At 49.8% G+C, this 22,756-nt stretch overlaps 1 protein-coding gene across 1 annotated transcript in view; it reads left to right on the top strand.

Moving 5' to 3' along the window:
* Positions 1-22,756, top strand: part of LOC107121841 (vascular endothelial growth factor receptor kdr-like) — a 73,349-nt gene that overhangs the window by 15,890 nt on the left and 34,703 nt on the right. The window contains exons 6-10 of the mRNA XM_015424844.1: positions 1,469-1,557; positions 8,641-8,806; positions 13,333-13,430; positions 14,419-14,541; positions 14,878-14,989. Coding sequence (XP_015280330.1) covers positions 1,469-1,557; positions 8,641-8,806; positions 13,333-13,430; positions 14,419-14,541; positions 14,878-14,989 — 588 coding nt within the window. The remainder of the gene's footprint in view (positions 1-1,468; positions 1,558-8,640; positions 8,807-13,332; positions 13,431-14,418; positions 14,542-14,877; positions 14,990-22,756) is intronic.

Genomic DNA, 22,756 nt, shown 5'->3' with positions numbered 1-22,756 from the left:
GTTCAGCCCGGAATTCTCCTAGAGAGGCATGACATTACTTCTGGGTTTCCCGGAAGTGCCATCACACCATCGCTGCCAGTCATACCTCCGTGTCCCTGGCCCTCTTGGGTCTCCTGCGGGTTGCCAAAGCCATGCCTGGCAGGCCTAGTTTGTCACCAGTTGGGTGTGGTCCATACCTACTCGGATGAGATCACTTTGTCCTTTGGCTAGAGCTTTTATTTTCCTGTACTCTGCAAAATAGATGTATGGATTGCAGGACCCTTTGGCCTCCCTTTGTAATAACTCTTCTCTCTCTCCCCCTTCACCTTCTCTCTGTGTGTATATGTGAAATATCTGGAAGCTTCTGCCACTATAGATAGATTTGCCTTTAAAAAATTATTATTTCAATACAAACATGCACTCAGTACATATACTCATATATATCAATATATATACAAAAAACAAATTCCCCAGTACTTTTACAAGAAATTGTAATTAGCAAATGGGTATATCTTATATTATGGTGCTATGGTGGCTTAGAGGTTAAGATGCTGAGCTGCAGACCGGAAGGTCTGTGGTTCGGCAGTTGAAGACCTGAGTGCCGCATGATGGAGAAAGCTCCCGTCTCTAGTTCCAGCTCCTGCCAACCTAGCAGTTCGAAAGCAAGAAATTGCAAGCAGATAAATAGGTACCGCTTCAGTGGGAAGGTAACAGCGTTCCGTGTGCCTCGGTGTTTAGTCATGCCGGCCACATGACCACAGAGAAGTCTTCGGACAGCGCTGGAAACAGAGATGCGCACCACCCCCTAGAGTCGGAGTCGACTAGCTTTTGAACTAGGGAAACCTTTACCTTTGACTATATCTTATATATTTTTTTCATTCCAAAAAGAAATGAGTAATATCCAATATTTAGTAAATAAATCTGGTTCCATAGAGTTACTCCTACTAGCCCTTTGATAGTATGTTAATTTAGATAATAGTGCAATAAGCCAAATCTTGTTAAGCCACTCACTGGCTTTTTCCATTTTATTGCAATAACCATCCTTGCTGCTGTAAATAAACTTAGTACTAATCCCAAATCTGAATCGTACATAGCCTCTCCAAAAAAAACCCCAGAAGAATGAATTTGGGTTCAAAACATTTTGGTTCAAACCAACATCCATGGGGTGGCTGGAGGTCTCCTGGGACTACAAGTGATGCCCGGGTGACAGGAGATCTGTTTCCCCGGAGAAGATGTCTGCTTTGGGACTTTGTAGCATCATACCTCACTGGAGTCCCTCCCCTCCCTAAAACCCCCTCCCCAAAACCCCAGATTCAAACCCCCCCCCCAAATCTCCAGGCATTTCCAACCCAGAGCTGGCAACCCTGTGAGAAAATCCACGCATGAATCCACAAACATTCCATCTGTTTTGATCCTTATACTTTTGCAATTATTTATATGGCATTTCCATGTTAATATCCTATAAATTTCTCTTATGTCCTATTTATAGGTCCTTTGATGGTCATAGTAGAATACTGCAAGTACGGAAATCTATCTAATTACTTAAGAGGAAAAAGAGGGGACTTCATTGCATGCAAGGTAACGCATAATGAAGTTTTGGGGCACAGGAAATCAGATGTCCTTAACGGCAGATTGTACCGATGGGTTCTGTTTCCTGTTGAGCAGAGTCAGATTTGTCTAAATTCTGTTTTGTCGTTCTGTACCTTGTCAAGTAAAAGAAGGCCACTGGGAAATTAACTCTTTTCTCCTAGGAATGCCATTTGGGTGAATACAAACATTGTGTTTTGGGGATAGCAAAGGAGGTCTGTTTACTAGGCCTATTTTTTAATAAACAAACAAATATATATATTTGTTTAACTCTCTAGAAGCCAGTTCAGGAAACAATGATATGGCACTTTTCTGAGCTGTTCAGCTTGAATGGCTACTAATAGTGACGTCACTCACCTTCTTCCAATCCCTGGAGAAATGTTGCAAATGTTTTTAAATGTGATATATTTTTTTGGGAAAATGAAGCATGAAATAAAAATATGAAGAAATAATGTTTCTAGAAGACTGTAAGGGCAAAGAGACCCCCGCAAGCACGAAGGACGAGGCTAAAGTCTGAAGAAGTCACATGACCTGGTGGTATTGCATCTGTCATAAAACGTGCAAAGCCAGGTTCATTTGGCAAAGGAAAACTTTACTGTGCATCTACCTGTATCTTTTCATTCCCTTCCGGCTTCTAAAAGTCGAACTAGACAAGATGCTGAAAGGTTTGCAATCAGAGTTCTAGCATGGCTCCTATGGCTAAATTAGAGTTATTATCAGGTCCACAGGCAGATGGTCAGTAAGTTGTTAGCTGCTGCTCGGATTTTGGTGGCATGATATTAGAGGCCAGCTACGTTACCAAGTGTAGTGATGTGGGTTTGTAAGGTTTGGTTTATTATGACTATGGACAAAATTATGTTTAAAGATTTGCTCAGTGAGTTATTAAGGTTAGACACACTTGATTTGTAACTTTGCAATTGAGGACCGTTTTGCTGATTATCAGTTGACTGTTTTGTGTTAGGATATTGGGTTCATTGAACGTTCTGTGTAACAACAACAGTTTAGACTCGGGGTTGCCGCTGTGGCATCCTCCCTCCCCTGTGCTCTGGCCACACCCCCATTCCCTGGAGCAGTCAAAGACAAAAAAGGGGAGGTGGGGACCAATGCTCCCTCTAAGCTGTGGAGTCTTGTGAGCAAAAATACTATTTTGTGAGCTAATGGTATGAAGGTTGTGAGCAAGCGATTTGGCTATTGCTTAAATCAATTTGCTCTGGAGCCACATCCTTCTTGTGCTAAGACAAAAATGTGTGAGCCGTAGGCTAAAAAACTGTGAGCCAGCTCACACTAGCTCAGCTTAGAGGGAACACTGGTGGGGACATCATTGCATGATACCCTGACTTCACTTCCAGGTGAGTGCCAGAAGTGACCTCACGGTGTTGTGCGACTCTTTAGGAATTTCCCTGCCCTGCAGATGCTCCTAGCTGGCAGCCCTATTGCTAAATGGCAGCTGGGGAGGAAGAGAATTCATGAGCAAATGTACACTGAGACTCCCTTACACTGAATGAGGCCATGAGTCTGTCTGTCACGCTGGTGTCCGGCAGCAGCTCTCCAGGGTTCCAGGCAGAGGTCTTTTGCATCACTTCTTACCTGATCTTTTTGAGGTGCCAGGGACTGAACCTGGGACTTTCTGCATGCAAAGTGGATGGTCTACCACCAATACCCACACACACACACACACACACACACCACCTGATTGGACTGGGGCTGCAGCAAGCAGTAAGGATTAACTCTTTCCCCTTGGGCTGTTTTCTTGACCTCAGATGTACTCCCCAAACCTGCTGTTTGCCCCACTGAAGGGGACAGAGAGACAAGATTGAGGCAAATAGTATGCTCCCTTAATGGCCAAAACTGGTTTCCAGGGGCCATAAGATGTCAGGAAAACAGTGTAATGGGAAGGAATTTCATAAATCCTTCTCCACCCCTACATTATGCAGCTCCAATCCAAACTGGGGCTCCCCACCCTTTCTATATAGAAGTAAAATCACACCAGAGATTCCGTCAACAGCCCTTGCAGCATTCTCCCCTGGTTTTCATCCAAATGCAAGTATTTTTTCTTCTCGCTGTATTATCCATGTGCCATCTCAGCATTACCCACTAGGGGGCTCCCAAGAGGAGAGCTCCGCATTCAGTACACGGGATACCCCGAGTCAGAAGTCATGTCTGGGCCACGGAGTGGTCCCCCCTGAATAATCCAGTCTTGCGCTGGCACTCAGGGGCTCCTCTTTTTTGCCCAGCAACGGGCACAAAATGCTGAGCTTTCAAAAATCCAGTCCAGTGGCAGTAGTCCCGTAATCACGTCGGCCCTTTTGTTAATGACGCTGAAGCCATAATAATGCTTTCAAACAGAGACTCGGGATGCTGCAATCACAGCCCAGACTGCAGCATGACCTCATTTTGAGCTGCTGGCGTGTTGTTTTCTCTTTGCTCAGTCTCAATAGTCCGCCGTTTAGCATCCGTGTCTCTGTCTCGGTCTCCCCCAAACTGTGTCCCCCGGCCGTTTGTTCTGCCACACAGGCAATGTGGAACTATTTTTGAATTGTCTGGTTTAGTTTATCGAGGATAATCTGTCACTGTTTTCTTTTCCTTTCCACGTCCAGAGACGGTCCCGCCCATGCTTAGATCTCAAGTCCCTCTAGCCAGAGTCTAGCGAAATGTCTGCTGTTGCGATAGGGCATGAGCAGAGAGAAAGCTTGTATTCTTCAAGGACTGGGGCAGGGCGCAATGGCTGGTAGGCCAGAGGTGGAGAGCAGGCTTTGTGCTAGCAACAGCAGGGTCCCCCAAAGGATCCCTGGGAGTGTGGCGACCAGGGTCTGGCGTCAGGGCCAGTGTTCCCTCTAAGCTGAGTTAGTGTGAGCTCGCTCACAGTTTCTTAGCCTCTGGCTCACAAAGTTTTGTCTTAGCTCAGGGAAGGATGGCCCCAGAGCAAACTAATGTATGCAGTAGCCAAATCGCTCGCTCATAACTTTAATGCCAGCAGCTCACGAAGGAGAATTTTTGCTCACAAGACTCCACGGCTTAGAGGGAGCATTGGTCAGGGCGTGTGGTGCAGCAGTTCGGCTGAGGCTGAGCCAGTCCCGGAGGCCTCCTGGGCACACTTCTGCACTGCTGGGCATTCTTTCACGAAAGGAAGCGTCAGGCACCAGGGGGCGGGTCCTCCCAGGCCCTGCTCAGAGTGCCATGAGGGCCTCTGCTGGCCCAGATTCTTTTGCCGTGCTGCGTCACCTTCCAAATGGCCAGCAGGTGGAGGGACTGATGAGCTCCCCTGCCTTGGAGGACCGATGAGCGCTGCTGCCTTCCAGCGGGGCCTTTTAGTCAGAGCATCTTCTTGGGATTGCAAAGATGTTGTCGGTTCTGTGGGTTCGGGATCCTGCCCGCTTTTAAGCCGACACCTGTGGCTGGCCCACAGCTTCCTGCTCAGCCCTGGCCATGCTCTTTCTCAGCTTTGGCCTCCTCCTGCATCCCGGACCCTGGCCCTACCGTCCTTCTGCTGTGCCCTGGTAACCTTTTGCAGCCTACCCCTAGCAGTTTGCGCCTCCTTTTGCTGCTGAGTCATTCCTGATGGATGCCACTGCAATGAACCCCCCAAGTCCCCCCCAAAGCAGATTGCTTCCTTGCTGTGGCAGAGACAGCCGCCCCAGTTGGCACAGCCACATGCACAAAAGAAACGGAACGGTTGGTCACCCAGCTCCTGGAATGCTCCCAGGGAGTTCTGCTCAGGCACTATGACTGAAGTATAATGGGTTCAACACGCGATTAGTGATCAGCTCATGCTTTATTGTGAATCAGCTCAAAACTAAGGACAAACTAGCAGGACCGAAGCCCTGCTTAAATCTGTGTATGCCACCACACCCCACACACACACACTACCCGTGATAGGCTATTTACAGTGCGGCTTCTGGTCGATAGGTTCCTTCCAGGATCCTAGCTGACTATTGTTCTCGGTTTCAAGCTAGGCTAGTCGATGCCGGGCCCAGGACATAACAGTGGCCCTAAATGCTTTGATGGCACTGGGGACCAATCCTGTGAGTTCTGCCGAGCATCAAGTGCTGCTAGCTCTACAACCCCAGGCCCATCGTACAGACAGATGGAAAGCGGGATTGTTCCTCAGCCTCCTCGGTGGGGGAACTTTTGCTTGGGGTGCCATCCTGCTTATTTACTTCATTTCTACCTTGCCTTTCTCCCCAGTGGGGACCCAGAGCAGCTTTGCTCTCCTCTCCTCCGTTTAATCCTCACACCAACCCTGCGAGATAGGCTAGGCTGAGAGCATGGGACTGGCCCAAGGCCACCCAGCCAGCTTCCACGGCACAAGTGGGGAATCGAACCTGGGTCTCCCGGATTGTGGTCCAGCACTCTAACCGCTGCACCATGCTGGCTGGGAAAGGGCCCTCCTGTGCTTGCCAGTTGGGGATGTGTTAAATACTGGATTCTAGACGCATTGCAGTGATCAGCCCTGGTTTATTAAGTGATTTTTAGCAAACTACAAGATGAAGCTAGGAGGGCTGGAGCCCTGCTTATAAAGCCTGCAAACACCACACCCAACACACACCCACTCCAAACCAGAAACCAAAAAACTTGCACCGCTTATCTATTGGTTAGTCCCTGGATCCAGGCGAGCTATTGTTCTAGAGAAGCAAGCTCAACCCATTCTAGGTACAGCTTGAGGAATGGCTTTAGGCTCAGTACATAACAGGATGCATTCCTGATTGCATTGGCCGAGATATCTGATGCCCTCTGGAAGGTCAGTCTGTGTATGTGGCCCAGTTCGGCACCAGTACCAGCTTGGCCTTTTTGAGGAGGCAGAAGGTGAACTGTCTCACCTAATACCCTGTGGTAGCCCTGATGGGCGCATGGGCTTGTGTTACCGGATTGAAGTCTGGCTTCATGAGCACCACCCAGAATGGTACAGTCCTTCCAGTCGCTCCCTCTGCCGAACCAAGTGGACCCGCAAGGGAGGTCACGCAAAGTGGGGTTGCTCAGCCTTACCTCTCCGATGTGGAACGAGAACAGAGACAAGGGGAACACCACCTGTGCCTGTACTGGGAAGGGATGCAGCCCACAATCCAGCAACATCTAACAGGGTAACAGGAACTGAGCGTGCTCAGGTCTGAAGTGAGCAGAACAAATGTAGCCACTCTCAGTAATCCTGTAGGAACTCCCAGGAGAAGTCCCCAGTAGCAGGCCCTGCTTCTGATGAACTGTCCCAAGGTGAGGCAAGAACTGCCAGCCCTGGGGGTTGGATTCAAGGGCTGGAGGCACCTGTCTGGACTTTACTGCAGTGCAGATATAAAGGATGCTGGTCCACCCAAAAATACCCCAGCACTGCTGGAGATTATGGATGGCTGCTCTCTCAAACCGGGCCTACTCCATTGGAAGTCCGTGTCTGGGGACGTGAAGAATGGCTGCAGTCCAGCCCAATCAACTCTCTGGATTTTTCAGCGATCTGGGGGCGGGGGGCTGCCTTGGCTGACCTGTCATAGGCTGTGATCACACACACTAAATAAAACGCTTTCGGTGCACTTTCCAACTGGATTTTACGGTGGCCCAATCTGCATCTAGCATTTGCTCCACTGTCTTACCAGACCCACACTGGAACAGAAAAAGATGCAGCTCAAAACCACATTCAGATACCCCCGAGCCAATGCCGTACTGACGGCAGAGTCACCCCTGAAGGGCCATAAAACGGACATCAATCTGTGCAGACTCTTCCATAAAACCAAAAGATGAAATGAAGTGAAAGCTGGCATGCAGTCTGGACACTGCCATAAAATCCAACAATCAATCAAAGTGAAAGTAGCATGCCATGTAGATGGGAATTTCTGTTCCAGCGTGGGTTTGGTAAGACAGCAGAGCAAATGCTAGATGCAGATTGGGCCTGTGTGAACGGGCATAATCCGAAAGTGCATTGAAAGTGGATTATTTAGTGTGCGTGATCGCAGCCGTAGCCACAGTATTCCATGTTCCCAGAGGGCTCTTGAATTCCTTTCCCATCATGGCAGGGTTCATTGTCTCCACATTCTCTCAGTGGAACAAACAGCCCTGGCTGGCATAACTGCAATCTGCTCCTCCCCCGATATCCCCCAGACTCCCAACTGCATGAAAAAAATATCAGGACTTCTGGGATGTGTTTGAAAAGCAAAACGCAGGCATGTAGCTGCCCTGTTGACCCAGCGGTTGCCCCTGGGACAAGGACCCCACCTGGTCGTGTGGAAGGGCCCAAATCAGAAGCCCCGAGGGCCTGAATTCAGTAAAACATGGGAAAGATTTTAATCCACATCACCATTCATTCATTCATTGATCTGAAATGTTTTTAAGCGCCTTTCATCCTTACGGAGCCCAATGTGACCAACAAACATATAAAACCCATAGGATAAAATACATTAAAAACATAAAGCTACTCAGGACTGCTACTGAACTTAATCAAATGCAGTCCTAAATAAAGCTGTCTTCAACGACCTCCTAAAGAGTAGAAGTGAAGGAGCCAGCCACACCTCTCTGCGGAGGTCGTCCAGTAATCGTGTGTGACCCAGAGTGTGGGCCATTGGCCTGATCCAACATTGGCTTCTCTTATGTTCTTATCATGGGGCTGCCACCAAAAAGGCCCTTTCTTGTGAGTCCACCAAACGATGTTCTTTTTTGGGGGGGAGTAAGGTCCCAAAACCTCCCTGTGGCCTTAATCCCTGGGCAGAAACAAATGGGAGAAGGTGGTCCTTCAGAGAACCTGCCACAAGCCCTGAAGCAGGGACTAGCTGGAGCCCATGTCCTTGTGGGAAAAGATGGTCTGTCTCGCTATATGTGGACTAAGGAACTGAATCGAATCACTTTTAAGAACTGTTACCACCATTGCCCTGATTGCCGAGCTGAGAGGTACACTTGGGGACACCGTGGGGATGGGGGTTAATCTTGCCTCTAATCTCTGGTGAACCCAGAGGCTGGGAAGCCGCTCTGCTCCTAGCTGTGCATTCTGCGTTTTCCTCCTTGGTGATGCGAATATTTTGACGGGGACTTGGCTTGGGCATGTGTGCTGATATGTGAAATCGCACGATGGTAACGGACTTCTGTGTGGTTTTCTTTAAGCCCCAGGAGCATTCTGACTCCAGTGAGAAGGGCCTTGAGGAGTCTGTCAGTGACTTAACGGAGCTGATCAAGAGGCGCCTGGAGAGCGTGGCCAGCACGGGAAGCTCAGCCAGCTCGGGATTCATTGAAGATAAAAGTTACACAGATTCGGAAGAGGAGGAGGAAGGTGAGGGAACCCTTCTGGACTATTCTGTTTCACCCCTCTTTGGAGACTTAACTTTGTTCCTGTTGCTAGTGCTGCCCAGAAGTTGTGAGAGTGGGAAGAAGACTGATGAGTCTGGGAATAGAGTACCACAAGTGGGAACCCGCGGGGACTTGTGGGAGGCATCTCATTTCCCCCTCCTCCACTATTTCCTGTTTCCCTTTCCTGGAAGCTCCCACAGTCTCCCCACTTTTCCCTGCTTCCTTATCGCCTTCTAGGGTTGCCAACCTCCAGGTAGGGCCTAGAGATGTCCTGGGATCATGAGGGATCTCCCAACCATACAGAGATCATTTCCCACATTAGGGCTGCCAGCTCCGGGTTGGAACATTCCTGGAGATTTGGAGTGGAGCCTTGGGAGGGTGGGGCTTGGGGAGGGAAGCAGCCTCGGGAGGGTGTAACGCCATACCCTCCAAGGCAGAACTGATCTCCAGCAGAACTGATCTCTGTCATCTGGAGAGCAGTTGCAATGCTGGGTGATCTCCAGCCCCCACCTGGTTGGCAACCTAGCTCCTGTGGAGGAAGTGGCTGCTTTGGCGGGTGGAGTCTGTGGCATTAAACCCCCTCTGAGGTCCCTTCCCCCTTCAAACCCCATCCCCCACATCTCTAGGAATGTCTAAACCTGGAGTTGGCCACCCTCTCTCCTTCGCACCTAACAGCCAACCTACCTTCATCTGTCTTTCTGTCTTAAGCTCCACACACACACACACACACACACACACACACACACCGGCAGCTTCTGCCTAGGAAAACTGACCCAGTTGTGTGGTGCTGCTTGCTGGACCCAGCCCTTTTTGCATGGTAAAGGTGAAGGTTCCCCTTGCTCGAAAGCCAGTCGAATCCGACTCCAGGGATGTGGTGCTCATCTCCGTTTCCAAGCCGAAGAGCCAGCGCTGTCCGAAGACTTCTCCGTCATGTGGCCGGCATGACTAAACACCAAGGCGCACGGAACGCTGTTACCTTCCCACCGAAGCGGTACCTATTTATCGACTTGCAATTTCTTGCTTTCAAACTGCTAGGAGCTGGGGCCAGAGACGGGAACTCACTCCATCATGAGGCACTCGGGTCTCGAACTGCTGCACTACAGACCTTCCAGTCTGCAGTTCAGCGTCTTAACCACTTGAGCCACCGCAGCCCCGATTTTGCATGGTAGGAACCCTCAAAGGCTTGTGGGGTACCAGCTCACTTTCCCCTCTTGCCCCCTCCCCGTACTATATCCTCTTTCCCACCCGCAGGCAACCCCCACATCCTCTCCCCTTTCCCTGCCCCATTCTCTCCTTCTCAGCCATTCACCAACCTACCTTTTATCTGCCTCCCATCTTCAGCTATATTTATTAGCTATTTACTTCATTTTGGCCCCATCTTTCTCAACGGTGGGGGGCCAAAGCAGCTTACATCATTCTCCTCTCCTCCTTTTTATCCACACCACAACCCTGTGAGGTAGGTTAGGCTGAGAGTATGTGGCTGGTCCAAAATCACCCACTAAGCTTCAAAAGCAAATATGGGAATTGGAACGTGGGTCTCCCAGACCCTACTCTGAAGCTCTAACTGCTACACCACACTGGTTTTCACAGGGTGGGGGGCTGTTGAACAGGAGCAGGCAGCCCAGCCTAGTTAAGTCATGCAAGTCAGGTGGTATCAAGTGCTTCCAGGCCCAGTGTTGCCAACCTCCAGGTGGGACCTGGAAACATCCCAGAATTACAACTGACAACATAGATATGCCCCCCTGGAGAAAATAGCTGCTTCGGAGGGTGGACTCTGTGGCATTACATTCAGCTGAGGCTTCTCCCCTCCCCCCAAACCCTGCCCTCCTCAGACTCCTCCACAAAATCTCCAGGAATTTTCCAGCCTGGAGGTGGCAACCCTAGCCACGCCTGGCTCTGATGAGTCCTCCCTCAAAAGCCAAAATAGGCCTGGAAAGGGCCTCCCCCCCCCCCGCCTGGAATACAGTGGTTGCCTAGCAACAGCCACTGAGGGAATCAGTTGCTTAAATCTACAGGCGCTCCTTTTATCATTTTTGGCTTTTTAAAGAACTGCCAGTGTATTTTTTTTTTTTTAGATTTCACATTTTTCTGCAAAACCCGGGGCCCTTTTCAGGTCTGTATTGCCTATTCACAGCTCCAGACACCAGATTTAAGTATCCAAAGATATCCGGACCTCGCTATTAGAATGTTAGATGGGTTGCGGTCATGTCCCTCGCAAACAAACAAGTGTGTTGCAACACCTGCCCTGGTTTGATCAGCTAAATACAAGTTTCCCCTGAGTTTCCTGCTCTTGCTGGTTCCTGAAGGATTGAGATCAGAGTTAGGGGCAGGGGTAATTTCCTGCAGGAGCGCACAGGAGCGGAGCTCCGGCAGTAAAGAGCCCAGGGGGCGGGCACATGCAATAAGCCCCGCCCCCTGCTCCCAGCAGCCCTCAGTCAAAGCAAGAAGCAGCCAGGTAAGCTGCAGAACCCCCATCCCCCGGTCCAAAACAGTCCAGTGGCACCTTTAAGACCAAGTTTTATCCAGGTACAAGCTCTCCTTCCTCTGTGAGGACAGATCTGTATATCCCCCCCCCATAGCTAGCAATCCAAAACAGTCCAGTGGAGCCTGAGCGGTGGGTGTTGCCTTCTGACACACTTCCGGTGATGTCAGGGGGTGTGGCATATGCAAATGAGTTATGCTAATGAGCTCCTGCACCTCTTTTTCTATGAAATGACCCCTGGTTAGGGCTGCCCGTTCTTGAAAGGCACACGTGTGTCAAGGGGCAGGGGGTGGAGCTTGGCTCAGGGCCCGCCCACCCAGAGTTGGAACGAGGCTTACCAAGTACCTACCTCGAATTGACGGGGGACACATACTTCTTGTCAGGAACATTCCCGCGTGGAAGACAAACACGCCGCATCATGCCGTTGCCCAGACGTGACGCCAGCACGCTGGGCACATAGCTGGGCGACGCTGTGGCAATGGAGCTGGAAACTCGATGGTACCAGCTACGTGCCCAGCATGCTGGCGTCACGTCTGGGCGACGGCATGGTGCGGTGGGGGGGTGTTACACCGAGGGATGTTCCTGCCGGGAACCATGTGTCCCCCGCCGATTCGAAGGTAGGTACTTGGTAGCCCTAATTGGAACCAATGGGGACAAAGGACGGAGGTCAGCTGGGTCAAGGGGAGGAGCAAAGGCACAGCCAACAAAACGTTGGTCATGCCGGTAGAAAACTGTCCAGTTGGTAGTCCCAGTCAGTGTGGAGCCCAAGGCTGATTTCGCACTAGAGCTGCCTCGATGTTGCGCCGCCATTTGCCCTGATACTATTGGTCAGTTTCACACCCAAAGCTGCGGGGCTGCATTTTGACTCGCGGCTTCGCCCGATTTCCCCCGCAGTTTCACAATCCTGTTTTTTGAGGATCACGAAACTGCGGGGGAAATCGGGTGAAGCCGCGGGGCAAATGAAGCACTGCGGCTTCTCAGCAGGTGCAAGTGGAGAAGTGGGAAATCAAACCCGGTTCTCCCAGATTAGAGTCCACTACACCAAGCTGGCTCTCACCAAAGCTGATCCACACTGAGGTAGCACCAGGGAGCCGATCCAATGGCAGCCCCTTGCTGGGGAAAGCAACCGACTGAAGGGGGGGCTGGGAGCAGTGCTCCCTCTAAGCTGTGGGGTCTTGTGAGCAAAAATTCTGCTTTGTCAGCTACTGGCATTGAAGTTGCGAGCGAGCAATTTGGCTACTGCATACATCAGTTTGCTCTTTAGCCATCCTTCCTGAGTTAAGACAAAAATGTGTGAGCCAGAGGCTAAAAAACTGTGAGCTAGCTCACACTAACTCAGCTTAGAGGGAACACTGGCTGGGAGAAGGACGCCAGGAGAAAGGCCAGAGGGGTGGCTAAGAATGCTGGCAGACTGGGATGGAAGCAGGCTGGCACCTGGACGCCTCCGAAGGGGCTGGGGAAGGGGATGGGATCGCACAGGTGAGGCCAGAGTATACCTGTTGGTCGGGGGGGGGGAATACAGAATCACTTACAGCTGCAGAACCGGTGACATGCCTGGGTTTGGTGGAGCCAGGGCAGAGTCAGAGAGCAAAACAGCCCTCCCTAATACCCCTTATTCTACGTAGGCTTTTGGACAGATGGCTGGTGGATGGGTCTCTCATTGCCATGGTAGCTGAAGGAGATGGGCTGGCTCAGGGGCAGCATCATAGGCGGCGGCGGCGGCTGCTGCTGCTGGGGAGTGGGTGGCAGGGGGCCCTGCTTCTGAGTGGCCCCTGTTGGACACCAGACACGGCACTAGAGGGACCACTGGGCTGATCTGGCGGTTCTGCTCTCCTGTTCTCCTGTTCCCTTTGCTACTGCCTTGATCGGGTCCCCAGGAAGGACTCTGGGAGATGAGGGAGATGAGGGAGGATCAGGCTCATATCCGGCCTGGCTCTGATGATCCCACACGGCCAGGGAAGCGAAAGGAGATGCCTTTCCTAGCAGAGCTGGGGACTATAGTCAGTGGCTGCTTGGGTCTCTTCCAGATGCTGAAGATCTGTATAAGCGCCCCCTGACCTTGGAGGACTTGATCTGCTACAGCTTCCAGGTGGCCAAAGGCATGGAGTTCCTGGCCTCAAGAAAAGTAAGTGGGCCGAGTCACTCTAGGCAGCTCACTCCGTGGTCCCAGGGGGCCAGGGCCGGCCCCAGGTTTTCCCCCCCACTAGGCGAGGATACCTTCTGGCACCCCCCCGCCCCGTGCGCCCACCAATTTCTGGTGCCCCACTTCTGGTGTGGCGCCACCCCCAGACCAGGGGGCACTGCCAAAGTCATCTAGAGCGGCAGCAACAGAGGCTCCTCCCCAAATAAGGGCTGCAGGCTCAAGCCGCCAGTTGCCATGGCCAGGGAGGAAAGCGTCAGTGCGTGGGAAGCGAAACACCTGTCTCTGCATGAAGACGGGAGGGGGGTGTCATAAAGGAGAAAAGAATGGACGGGGGGGAAGGGCGGCCCAGAGTAGCTTTGGGCGCAGATCGCGGTCCGGGCGGCCTCCAAAGACAGTTTGGAAAGAGGCGCGGAGCAAGCACCACTGGCGGGCCCCAAGAACGGAGGCGGTGCCTGGCCAAGGACAAAGGCTTGCGTGGGAGAGGCGGGCTCTGCTGTTGCTGCCGACACGAACCACATGAACCCACCTGGCTGTTTTGTGGGAGGTTTGTGGGGGCTCACCTGGGCAGGATGGCATGAACCGAGGTTTGTGAACCACGAACTGGGCCCGGTTCATGATGAATTTAGGTTCGTAATTCATTTCATGCCCATCTCTAGTCCAGATATCCAAGTCCCAGCCTTGAGGGCTCTCAAGGTAACTTGAAAACAGACTGGTAGCCTTTAAACTATTAGGCCCTGACAATAACTGTGCTGCAGCATTCTATACCAGTTATAGTTTCCAAGTTGTCTTCAAGGGCAGTCCCATATAGCATAGGTTAGTGTAGTCCAGCCATGAGATTACAGAAGCATGGATCAGTGTGGCCAGGTTGGCTGCACCTGCACAGTGGAGAGAGCTGGCACTTCCTGGCCCTGGTTGCTCTCCACCATCCAAGAAAACAAACTGATTTCTTCTGTCCTGGTGTTTTCTCCAGTGCATCCATAGGGATTTGGCAGCCAGGAACATCCTGCTGTCTGAAAACAACGTGGTGAAGATCTGTGACTTTGGTCTGGCAAGGGATATTTACAAGGATCCCGACTACGTGCGGAAAGGCGATGTAAGTGCAGACAGCTGAGCGCTGTGATGTGTAACATGACTCCTGATCAGTGTTCCCTCTAAGCTGAGTTAGTGTGAGCTAGCTCACAGTTTTTTAGCCTCCAGCTCACATGTTTTTGTCTCAGCTCAGGAAGGAGGGCTCCAGAGCAAACTCATTTATGCAGCAGCCAAATCGCTCGCTCACAACTTTAATGTCAGGAGCTCACAAAGTAGATTTTTTGCTCACAGGGCTCTACAGCTTAGAGGGAGCATTGCTCCTGATGATATGAACCACCCTCACCCATCGGGATAGGAAGCAATCTAATAAAGAATTAAATCTTCTTTCTTCATTTCATAGGCTAGACTTCCACTGAAATGGATGGCTCCAGAGGCGATCTTCGACAAAATTTACACCACCCAGAGCGACGTCTGGTCTTTTGGTGTGCTGCTGTGGGAAATATTTTCTCTAGGTAAGCTTGGATGTGCCTGTATTTTAGCCTATATTTTAAGGTAACACGTGCAGCAAAAGAAGAGCATGGCTGAGCTGTTTTGCTTCTTAGTTTGACGTGATCCGTGGAGGAACCACTTCTCAGTGGCCGGCTCTGTAAGTCAGTTGACGCCTTGTGTGGGAAAGTACTTGGGGAGGATCCGTGACCACGTGGCAGAGCACACACCTGGCATGCAGCGGGTCCCAGGATCACTCTTGGGCATCTTAGACTCTGGGCAGCCACTGCCACTCAGAGGAGATGGGTAGACGGACCAGCTGCAGCTCTGTTCTCCTGGCAAAGTCCCACCCCTGCGGCTGACAGGGTGACATGACAGCATCGGCAGCAAAAGAAAAGAAAAAAGATGAAACCCAGGGTGGTGGGTTTGTTTATTTATTGAAAACATTTAGCAGCTACCTTTCTTCCATACGGAGTTCAAGGCAGCTTACAATATAGACAAAATACGTAAAATCCATTAAAAGTTTTAGAAGCACCATTTAGGACCGCTAATAGATTAATCAAATGAGAGCCAGTTTGGTGTCGTGGTCAGGGCTATTTTTGGGTAGGAACGCACAGGCACGGAGTTCCGGCTGGCTCCCAAGTTGGCCATGCCCAGCAGGAACTCATTAGCATAATTGGCCACACCCAACAGCAGGAACTCATTAGGATTGGCTACATTAGGGGTGTGTGGCCTAACATGCAAAGGAGTTCCTGCTACAAAAAAAGCCCTGGGTTTTGACAACAAACAAGGTAAACAGAATAAGAAGCAAAAGGTGGGTGTGGCTGGATGAGCACACTTCTGGTAACATGGGGGTGTGGCCTAATATGCTAATGAGCGGTGCTGTCAGGGATGTGGCCTAATATGCTAATGAGTTTCTGCTGTTGGGTGTGGCCTATTATGCTACAAAAAGAGCCCTGGTCGTGGTTACGTGCACAGACTCTAATCTGGGAGGTCCGGGTTTGATTCCCCACTCCTCCACTTGCACCTGCTGATGTGACCTTGGGTCAGTCACAAGCTCTGGCACAGCTGTCCTTTCAAAAGAGCTGTTTCTGTCAGAGTTCTCTCAGCCCCACCCACCTCACAGGGTGTCTGTTATGGGGAGGGGAAGGGAAAGGGGTTTGTAAGCCGCTCTGAGACTCCAAGGGAAGGGCGGGGTATAAATCCAATCTCTTCTTCTCTCTTCTCTTCTTCTAGTTCTAAATAAAGCTGTCTTCAGCTGCCTCCTGAAGACTGAAAGTGAGAGATTCAGGTGCACCTCCCTGGGAAGGTTGTTCCATAATCGTGGGGCTGCCACAGAAAAGGCTCTCTTCTCATGTCCCCACCAGACAAGCTTGTTTGATTGATGGGACAGTCAGGAGGGCCTCTCCCTGGGAACTTAGTTCCTGGGTCGGAACCTTTGGGAGGAGAGAGTCCCTCAGATACCCAGTCCCCAAACTGTGTAGGGCTTTAAGGCTCAAAACAATACCTTGAATTGGGCTCAGGAGTGTTTGAAAGTGTTGGGCTTGGACCATAGAAGCCTGTGGTTGAATCCGCCCTCTGCATGGTGACTGTGGGCCAGTCCTGAAGCCTTGTCTACATCACAGGGTTATTTATGAGGATGTGATATGACCATTCTACAGTACAAATGGGAGGATGGGCACTGAAAATTGGAGGGGCTGTTGTTTTCTCAGAAGGCCCACAGGTCACTGACAGAGCAGAAGATCCTACAGTTCGTTCCCTGGCATTGCTAGTCAAAGACTCTCCTGGAAAATTGTTTTTCTAAGGAGACTGGAGAGCTGCTGCCCGTCAGTGTCAATAAGTCTTGACTGAACAAAGGGCCAAGTCGGTATAAGGCATCATGGGGCAGGATGTGTGAGTTAAGCCCCTCACAAAGTTTTGGAAGTTACAGAACAAAATTAGAGTCCAGTGGCACCTCTAAGACCAACAAAGTTTTATAAATGTTGTGGCAGAACAGGCCTGCTCTAGCCTGCAGTCTCTGTTCTGCCCTGCCCTCTTTTCTTCCACTCAGGATAGCTCATCACCACCACCTGCCCTTTTTCCACCACCTGCCCTTTTGCCACTGGGAGAGACAGGACTCCCAGCTTCCTTTTCAAGATCTGAGGCCTTGCCTCTGTGTCTCCCGCTGCCCAACGCCTTCTCACCACAGGGACAGATTACTGCCTTGTGCACCCTTGGGGGAAATGGCCACTTGTCAACTGTCTGTCTTCCTCCTCCTGGTGCTCCTTTTAAAATAGCGTGTTCGAGACGGTGAAGGTCTATGTGGTACAGAGAACCACTCCCAACATACAAAGTTATAAAGTATTTATTAAAAAGAAAATGTTTACAAGCATACTTTTAGCTCAGTCCCAGATTCGAGCAAGGGAAACAAAAGAAATTGGTAAAATACAAATCCTCTGTCCCTCTCACTGTACGTGCCCTATCAGATGTTAAAATAGGACAGGCTCTTTAAGCTTAGGATGTTACAAATCTCTGCAGAGTCACCATTACCTTACAGCTTGTTCCAGCCCTTCTAGGTGAGCACATGGTCAATGGCTGCCTGATCCTGAGGAGAGATCTGCATGTGCTCCCGGTCGCAGCACCCAAGGAAAAGGAGAGTGCCTTCCCTTTGCATGGAGATTTTATCATCTCTGGTACTCCATCCCCTTGACCCCAGTCAGCTCAGGTCAAAGAGGCACTTCCTGGCGGTCTCCAGGAACTTCTTTCCTGAAGACAGTCTAGCATCCTCATGCCTCCAAACCTCTACATCCTGCTAAGAGAAGGGGGGGAGGGCTTGAACCACCCATTATCTCTCCAGCTAGATCTATTAGCATATGTATAAAGGTAAGCTGAAAAGCCATTGCCTAGACTCCCCCCCCCTTTTGTTCCCAGCCTAGAGGGGAAAAAACTGTTAAAAGGCAAAAGGGAGGTTTGATTTGTTCTGAGCCTCTCAGGAGAGAAAAAGGCATTTCTTCACAAATGCAAATCAGGAGCAACTCTGATTAAGCCTGCGGTGATATTCAGATAGACACTGATATGACCGATTGAAATTCTAGCCTAGAATGAATGTTTTTCTAAGAACTGGAATTGACGTTTGTAACAGTGGAAATCAGGAGATCTAATGGAAAACTCTGACCAGTGCTGTCCTAGATTAAAGGCATTTTGATGAGGGGGGGGAACCTTCCTGTCGGACAGAGTTTTTCCCCAAACTGAGCAGTTCAGCTCAGTTCATGAGTTACCCGCTAAAGATCCCACCGCTGATGTCTTTTGTGCCTGATGCTATCAGTATGAGAACCAGCCCTCATGAACAGTAGTGGTGTAGTCTGCATACATGATATTTGCAGTGCTGCTTCTTATTCCTAGAATAATTCCTCCTAAAATGCTGACCCTCAGAAAAATAAAATGCCCACAAGACCACATGTTGGCTGAAGACCCCAGCGAGGAAACATAGGAACTGTTTGCATGCTCTTCTGGCAAGACACAGATAGAAGAGATCTTTTTCCCTGACTGTATCACGCTTGCAAGCCACAAAATGAAAATATTTACCTTCTGCCCATGTCTGTGTGAGTTCTAGGTTGCAGAGTATTTCAGAAAAGTCAACCCATGTGCATTTGCGTTCTGCAAGGAGATTGGCTGCTGCATCTTCTTCCCAGGATGCTTTGGTGCAACCTGAGATGGTTACACTGAGCGCAAGCTAGTTTGTGAACAGTGCTATCCTAAGCAAAGTTACACCTTTCCCAGCCGATTGACTCTGTGCACAGGATTGCACTCAGTCTGCCCAGGGGTTCCTGAACTCCCCTCTTAACCTATGGGACTTCCAACACCTACTTTATTATCAACATCTTCTGTTATATCTAGCCTGAGGAAAAGTTCTGTGGAACTCTAAAACTTGCACACTAGTTTGTGACTCCTAATAAAGGAGTCATGTTCTTGTTGCTATTTGCAGGGCTTTTTTTGTAGAAAAAGCCCAGCAGGAACTCATTAGCATAATATGCCACGCCCCTGACAGCACAGCTCATTGGCATATTAGGCCACACCCCATGTTACCAGACGTGTGCTCATCCAGTCACACCCACCTTTTGCTTCTTATTCTCTTTACCTTGTTTGTTGTCAAAACCCAGGGCTTTTTGCATGTTAGGCCACACACCCCTAATGTAGCCAATCCTAATGAGTTTCTGCTGTTGGATGTGGCCTGTTATGCTAATGAGTTCCTGCTGGGCGTGGCCAACTTGGAAGCCAGCCGGAACTCTGTTCCTGTGCGTTCCTGCCCAAAAATAGCCCTGGTTGGATTTTTGCATGAGTTCATTTCAGATTTTATTGAGGGCAGAGTTAAGAAATGTCTGGTCTTAAGTACAATCAAGGCTAAATTCCAAAGAGAAAAACAGCATTTGTGATTATTTTTGAATAGGTCATAACCTCAGTAATTATGTCCTCAAATATAGGCATTCACTCCGTTTTTAAAAAAGCAAAACGGCTTCTGCCCTTAGGAATGCATCCCTCGTTTAGTTTAGGACAGTGTTTGTTAAACTTTGCATTTTGAGGAAAGAATCTGTAACATCTTGGCTTCTCTAGGACTTCTGTACAATGTACAGGATTCTGGGCCATATTTTTGGATGCGCATTCAATGTACATATAGCACCGGTCAGATGACTGTGGAACCCCACTGTTTTCCCCAGCAGGGGTCACAGCAACTTGGAGGGGGAGGGGTGGCTTTTTGCTTTGACAAAATGGCCTGGGAAGAAAATGATAAAAGTTCCCATCTCTCCATATGCCTTTCTTCTCCCCCCAAGTGTAAAACCTAGTGGGCGCATTTGCAAAGTTGTTTAAAATGAATTGGGGGGGGATGTAATGCATAGTTTGACCTGCAGATCATAGCATGCCCCCAAAAGTCCCCACGCACTGGAGGGGAAGATGGGGGGGGGAGTGTCAAGCTGCATTTCAGGGAAGTTTGTCCAATTGGTTTTCTCAGGCAGGGTCCCCCTAATAAAAATAATGAGGATTTATTATTTGAGGTGGGGGCGGGAAAATTGACATCTTAGCACACAGCTCCGTAGCCTTCTCCATGCAGCTACCAATTTATCGGTTGTTACTGATTCCCCAGAACCCCAAGAGGTAAGGCTGGTGTCCCACAAGAACTGGGCACGCTCTGTGGAGCAGAACCCAGAATCTTCTGCAATGTTCAAGGGCTTCTCATCAGCCAAGATGTGACAGCAGAAAGCTTGAAAAACTTCCCCAGAATGTAACTCTTCCCCTTTTCCAGAAATACTTCTTCTGTGACACAACCAGTGTACATTACACCTGAACAGTAACTAGTTGGACAGGTACAAGGAATCAGCAGGGTAGCCTGGAGGGGAACAATTTAATCCAAGAACCTGATTCTGATTACAGGCAGCCCCAAAGTGGTTAACTGGCAAAATTCACATCTCTGGCCTTTTGTTAGAGCAGCTTTTGTTTTAAAAAACCAAAACCATTCAGTGCAAATATATCTTTTCCCTACGGACTGCTTGAGCTGCCAGAATTGCTTTCATTAAGGAAGCTTCTTCTCCAAATCAAACTGCTTAACAGAGACAATGGAGTGTTCTTTCAGCAAAGGAATGTGGGAGATTGCACCACACGGCTGGCCCCGGGGACAACCTCCCCATGCAATGACACAGGATTAGAAGCCCCGTTTCCCACTCTGTGGCACCCGTTCAAGAGTGGCTCGTCCTTCCAAAAAGAGATTTTTCAGGAGGATCATCCAGGCATGTCCTGGGTTTGGCACCAGCACATCTTCAGTGCACGTGCTAAATATTTAACTGATGAGTTGTACCAGCCAGAGAACCCACATCTAAAAAAGGGTTTATAGATCATTAAGAACAAGCACATGTTTGTCTGCACTACAGGGCATGTTTTGATTCCTTTCCCCAATTACTGTTTGAATGAGGTACCACCAGTCCAATCAACCAAAAAAAATCAACCAGTAAAACGTATTCAGCTGCTGTTTCCTATGATGCCAGTTCCATCTGAAAATGGAGTCCTGCAATTTCGGAAGACTGCAGCTCTTTGTCTTGAATTTGTTACCCACACGTGGGGAGAAGCCAATTATTTCAGCACCAGTTTGTGCCCTCTGTATCTTGCAATCAGTTAATCGATACAACACTGGGCCAGGTTGGGATGTTACAGCAGTCAGGAGCACGCTGAGCGAAAGGCCTGCTGGCCACCGGCAACAGAAGTAAAAATTGATGTACGGTTGCCCTGCACCACCTCCCCTGCTGCTGTAGCTGGGTTCCAAGCCAGATTGGCCATTTAAAGGTAAAGGTAAAGGTCTCCCTTGCTCGAAAGCCAGTCGAGTCCGACCCTAGGGTTGCAGTGCTCATCTCCGTTTCAAAGCCGAAGAGCCAGCGCTGTCCGAAGACGTTTCCGTGGCCATGTGGCCAGCATGACTAAACACCAAGGCGCACGGAACACTGTGACCTTCCCACCAAAGCAGTACCTATTTATCTACTTGCAATTTCTTGCTTTCGAACTGCTAGGTTGGCCATTTAACTCACAGGGAAATCTCCCAGTGGGCCACTGCCCTAGATGACCATCGGTGGCCAAGCCCCAGTGGGCCAGTGGCACTGCTGCCATTTTGTGGGATGAAGCACAAAGTGAAGCAAGGCCCATTGCTGCCGCCACAGAGTCCAGGGGCCCCTGAGATGCTGGTCTGTAGCACCAGCACCACCCCTGGCCGATCCGTTGCTTTCACAGGGGCTGCTCAGCTCATCTTGCTTCTGGCTGTTAATGGCCTGCAGGGCAGCAGCCCACCAGGGATTTTCCCGTAGTTAAAGGGGCTGTGCTGTACAGAGAAGCAGAATTTAAATCTGCAAGACCTTTCAAAGCCACAAAATATATTTGTGCAAATAAGTCTGGATAACTGGGCTAGTACAAATAAAATGAATTTCAGTGGGGATAAATGTAAAATTCTGCATTTAGGTAGGAAAAATCAAATGCATAATTGTAGAATGGGGGAGACTTGTCTTGGCAGTAGTGTGTGTGAAAAGGATCTAGGGGTCTTAGTAGACCATACACTGAACATGAGTCAGCAGTGAGACGCGATAGCTGAAAAGGCAGATGTGATTTTGGGCTGTATCAACAGAAGTATAGTGTCCAGATCACGAGATGTGATGGTGTCGCTTTACTCTGCCTGGTTAGACCTCGCCTAGAGTGTTGTGTTCAGTTTTGGGCCCCAGAATTTAAGGATATAGACAAGCTGGAACATGTCCAGAGGAGAGCAACAAAGATGGTGAGGGGTCTGGAGACCAAGTGGGAGACGGAAAGGTTGAAGGAGTTGGGTCTGTTTAGCCTGGGGAGGAGACGACTGAGAGGTGAAGAACCATCTTCAAGTACTTGAAGAGCTGACATATAGAGGATGGTGCGGAGTTGTTTTCTGTTGCCCCAATTGGTTGAAATTAAATCAAAAGAGTTTTTGGCTAAACATTAGGAGGAACTTCCTGAGTTAGAGCAGTTCCTCGGTGGAACAGGCCTACTCGGGAGGCGGTGGTGGGCTCTCCTTCTTTGGAGGCTTTTAAGCAGAGGCTCGATGGCCCTCTGCCAGCAGTGCTGATTCTGTGAACTTGGGCAGATCATGGGTTGCATCAGTGCTTAGGTCTTGTGGCCCTTTGAGAAACTGGCCTGCAAACCAGGAGGTGGCCTCAGGAAGGGAGGCTCCTTCCTTCCTTCCTTCCTTCCTTCCTTCCTTCCTTCCTTCCTTCCTTCCTTCCTTCCTTCCTTCCTTCCTTCCTTCCTTCCTTCCC

Source organism: Gekko japonicus, unplaced genomic scaffold (genome assembly GCF_001447785.1).
Source record: "Gekko japonicus isolate JY-2015 unplaced genomic scaffold, Gekko_japonicus_V1.1 scaffold1114, whole genome shotgun sequence".
In the NCBI taxonomy this organism is placed as follows: Eukaryota; Metazoa; Chordata; class Lepidosauria; order Squamata; family Gekkonidae; genus Gekko; species Gekko japonicus.
The sequence above is the reverse complement of the archived record's forward strand: the minus strand, read 5'-3'. Positions and strand labels throughout refer to the sequence as shown.